At 42.4% G+C, this 3,500-nt stretch overlaps 1 protein-coding gene across 1 annotated transcript; it reads right to left on the bottom strand.

The window, feature by feature from the left end:
* Window positions 1–269: 269 nt before the first annotated feature.
* LOC144888623 (uncharacterized) lies at window positions 270–2,654 on the bottom strand. Its single transcript, XM_078767221.1, has 2 exons — window positions 532–2,654; window positions 270–404 (listed from the first exon to the last, which is right to left on the bottom strand). The coding sequence occupies exon 1, from the start codon at window positions 2,607–2,609 to the stop codon at window positions 1,074–1,076; it is 1,536 nt and encodes a 511-aa protein (XP_078623347.1). The 5' UTR covers window positions 2,610–2,654; the 3' UTR covers window positions 270–404; window positions 532–1,073.
* Between the last annotated feature and the right edge of the window lie 846 nt (window positions 2,655–3,500).

Raw genomic sequence — 3,500 nt, 5'->3', positions numbered from 1 at the left:
AATCCTCAGTTACTAAGATCAAGATCAAGATCACTCTCTTCACTCTGAAAGTCTGAATAAAGTCCACAGGTATCCGAAGAAAGTTGTTCCATGGTGCTCTCCGAATTTTCCCCATCTCCTTGGTACTCTTCATCAACTTCAGATTCTTCTGCTCTTTCTTCTGCCCCACCGATACCTATAAAAAATGTGAATGGATATAGTCGGGATTCAAAACAGTAAATCATATAAAAATAACAAAATTACGATTGCATTTTGGACTTATCTACCTTGCTTTTCTCTTTCTCTACAGTGAACTTCACTGTCTTGTACATGTTTTCTGCTTGTATTCCTGTGTCTCTTCTTCCTTGAAGGCTGGCTTCTCTCTTCTACTGCATCTTCTAAATCTGCATCATACTCCGCGAGACCTGTAAGTGGAAGGTTACACATATTTAATCTGGATGAATGCACTGCCAGTGGGAATACATTGGAGGAACTTTATGACAGGAACGAAAAGCAATGATCAAAGTAATGATATATTTTTAGTATACTTACTTTGAATTTGTCTTTTCTTGCTCTTTTTCTTGGAGAGGCTTGGAGGGAGTTGCGGGCAGGTAAACCATATTGGCCTGATACCATCATCTGTATTTTCCCATCCTCTGTCAGTGATAGAAGGATACTCAATGTTTTGCTTGAGACACTGGTACCACACCCATGCCTGAAGGTCACTCCTCTTGAGGTGTTCATTGGTGCTACTCTCGTCTGGAAGGATGCTGGAACTAGATTTCACCTTTTGAGTGTTGTACGTTCGGATCCTTGTTTCAACAAAGCTTTCTTGTTCACTTCCAGAATACATGCAGGTTCTGAAGAAGCATTTAGCACTGGTAGCATCTTGAAAAGATTGATTTGATCTGCCCAGCTGAGAGAGTAGATGGGATTTCTCTTGTTTCAACATCTTCTTCAATGGCTTGATTTTGCCGATGCGAAATGGGAATGATGTCGTGTCACATCCAGTAATGCTATGATATGCTGGGAGAGTTTGACACACTTCATCTCCAAAATGAGTCGTTAGTTTCTTGACACTGACGTACCGATGGTCAATCTGACTGTTTGTGTAGACGAATGCTTCTTGCGTAGTGACGTCCTTCAAATGCTTGAGCAACAGAACCATCGGCAATAGCTCCGGCATCTACCCACCAGTCCTTCAAACCAAGACATCCATACTTCTTGAAGAGAATCTTGAGGTTCACCAGAATGGTATGGAATCCTCCCATGAGTGGTATTATTTTGTCATACCTCTCCTGATGCTGATATAGCCATGAAATGATCAACATTTTGCTGTTGATTGCCTCATCTGCATGTGCAAAAATATAGTCCAGTTCAAGATCTTCAGCAATCTGTACTATCATGTCCATGTACCATTTAATCACATTGTCTCCCGGGGGCAATGGAACGACAGGAAGATACTCCAACTTGCACTTTGTAGTGGAGCAATCAGTCACAGTTTTCATGAATGAAGTCCAAGAACCTACAGGTCCCAGCACGTCTTTATCAATCTCAGGAAAGTATTCTTCTAGGCAGTCGTCACCAACAGTACCAACGAGAACCCAAGCAATATTCCGTTCCAGAGCATCGTGTAACACTTGTGAATCTCTGTAGTCATCATTGAAGTCGGGAAAGGATGGAGGGGGTGCTCTTTTCTTAGGGATTTTGGATGCTCCATAGTCAGGCTCCTCTTGCTCAATGATATTGGACTGTTTAAGTTTTGAAGTGTTGCCAGCGGCGGTATCATCAGCATGTACAGCCTGGAATATTGTACCAGTTGTGTGATGAGTAGTTTGGGCTCCCGTCAGCGTCTGCTGTTTACCATCTGAGTTATCAAATGTTATATGTACACTTCGACCCTTGACGAAACCTGGAGGTAGCATCTTCTTGTGCTCCATGCTGATGGACTTTGCCCAATTATTGTTCAAGTCACGGACATCTGTGTATGGTATTCCAACGCCACATCGATTCAAGAGAGTAGTTGCCTCTTTGCTACCAGTGATTCTATGTATGGTCAAACTCAAAGCAGTTCCTAATGGTGATCGCTCACCTTTGACCATTTTTTCCCAGCTCTGAGTTATAGCTGAAATTTTCTCCGCTACAGCGTTGCTTGTAGCCGTAGCATACCCAAATGCGTTTGTAGATCTCCTGGGATTGATTGACCAAGAAATGGCATTGAAGATACAGTGAAGAGGTCTGTGACTATCGAGTAGATCAAACAGCTCATCTGGTTCAAGGGGCCATTTGATATCATACCTCTGTGAAAGTTTACGACGAATCAGCTTTGAAAATGCTATTGTCAAATCAGATTCACGTAGACCATTTCCTTCAATTGTAGCCGCAGAATACGATATCGGATTGACCGCAGTGGAATGGACAACTAGCCGGTTCCCAAACAAGTGGAAGTCGATGGCGTCACCAAATTTCTCAGTCAGTCGTTTTTTCAACATGCAGGTTTTTGAAATCGGAGGGTCCTCAAGTTCATTGTCTTCACTGATCTCCTTTATGTCCTCAATCAATTCTCTCAGGAAATACGCCTTTTGATCCTTGACTACCATGCGGTGAAACAGTTTGAAAAAGCTGTCCATAACCTCGGTAGCTAATCTATCCTTCTCTGCTGCATCCGCTGACAGCAACTTTCTCTCATATGCATAGGTAAAATTGTCATAACAACTTTTATGATAGTACACATCAACTGCAAACATGTCATATGATGCTCCACTCAGAATAACATCGAGTCGCTTCGCTGCATCATGGAACTTATCTCCTTCATCTTTGATTTTCATGTCCTTTGAACGTTCTACTTTACTGACAGCATTCTTCTCGGAGCATCTACCAAGACCACCACTATTGTACGGTTTACTGTCATCTTTCGTATCCACGTTGCACACGAAACAGATTTGCTTTTTCTCAAGTGACCCCCTGCGTATCCTATACGCGGGAGCAGCAACTGGTTCATTCGACTCATGAATATTCTCTGAACTGGAAACGGGAAGTTTGCGAGACTGGGCTTCCTTTCGGGCAATTCTGTTCCGAAATGTGATTCTACAGTTCTCATGAATCTTGACATCATGGCCTGCACTAGATAGTCTCACAGCGGCTGATTGAAATTCAGCATATGGTGCCTGAGTACACAGACTCTTGTCAACTTTAACCCATCTTCCCGCTAATTCTTGAATAGACTGCAATCCCTCCTCAGTCATATTATAAGCTGACTCAACGTCCTTAATAGTTTCATTACAGAGGCAGCACAACGGTTTGTCGCCCCTTGCTAAACTCAAAATCGGCGTGGATGCCATTGTGCAACCCTTTTCTCCTGTGCCAAAAAAGTTTTGTCTTTATGTAGTAATTTTATGAGGATTCACTGTATCTGCTAAGCCAGGATTCATGGAATCATTTCTTTGCGTCCGCATTCATGGAATCATTTCTTTGCATCCGGATTCAAGGAATCTGAAATGGAAACCAAGAAATTGAATCAA

The sequence above is a fragment of the Myxine glutinosa genome, chromosome 1, assembly GCF_964187855.1.
Source record: "Myxine glutinosa chromosome 1, kmMyxGlut1.1, whole genome shotgun sequence".
Taxonomy (NCBI): domain Eukaryota; kingdom Metazoa; phylum Chordata; class Myxini; order Myxiniformes; family Myxinidae; genus Myxine; species Myxine glutinosa.
The sequence above is the reverse complement of the archived record's forward strand: the minus strand, read 5'-3'. Positions and strand labels throughout refer to the sequence as shown.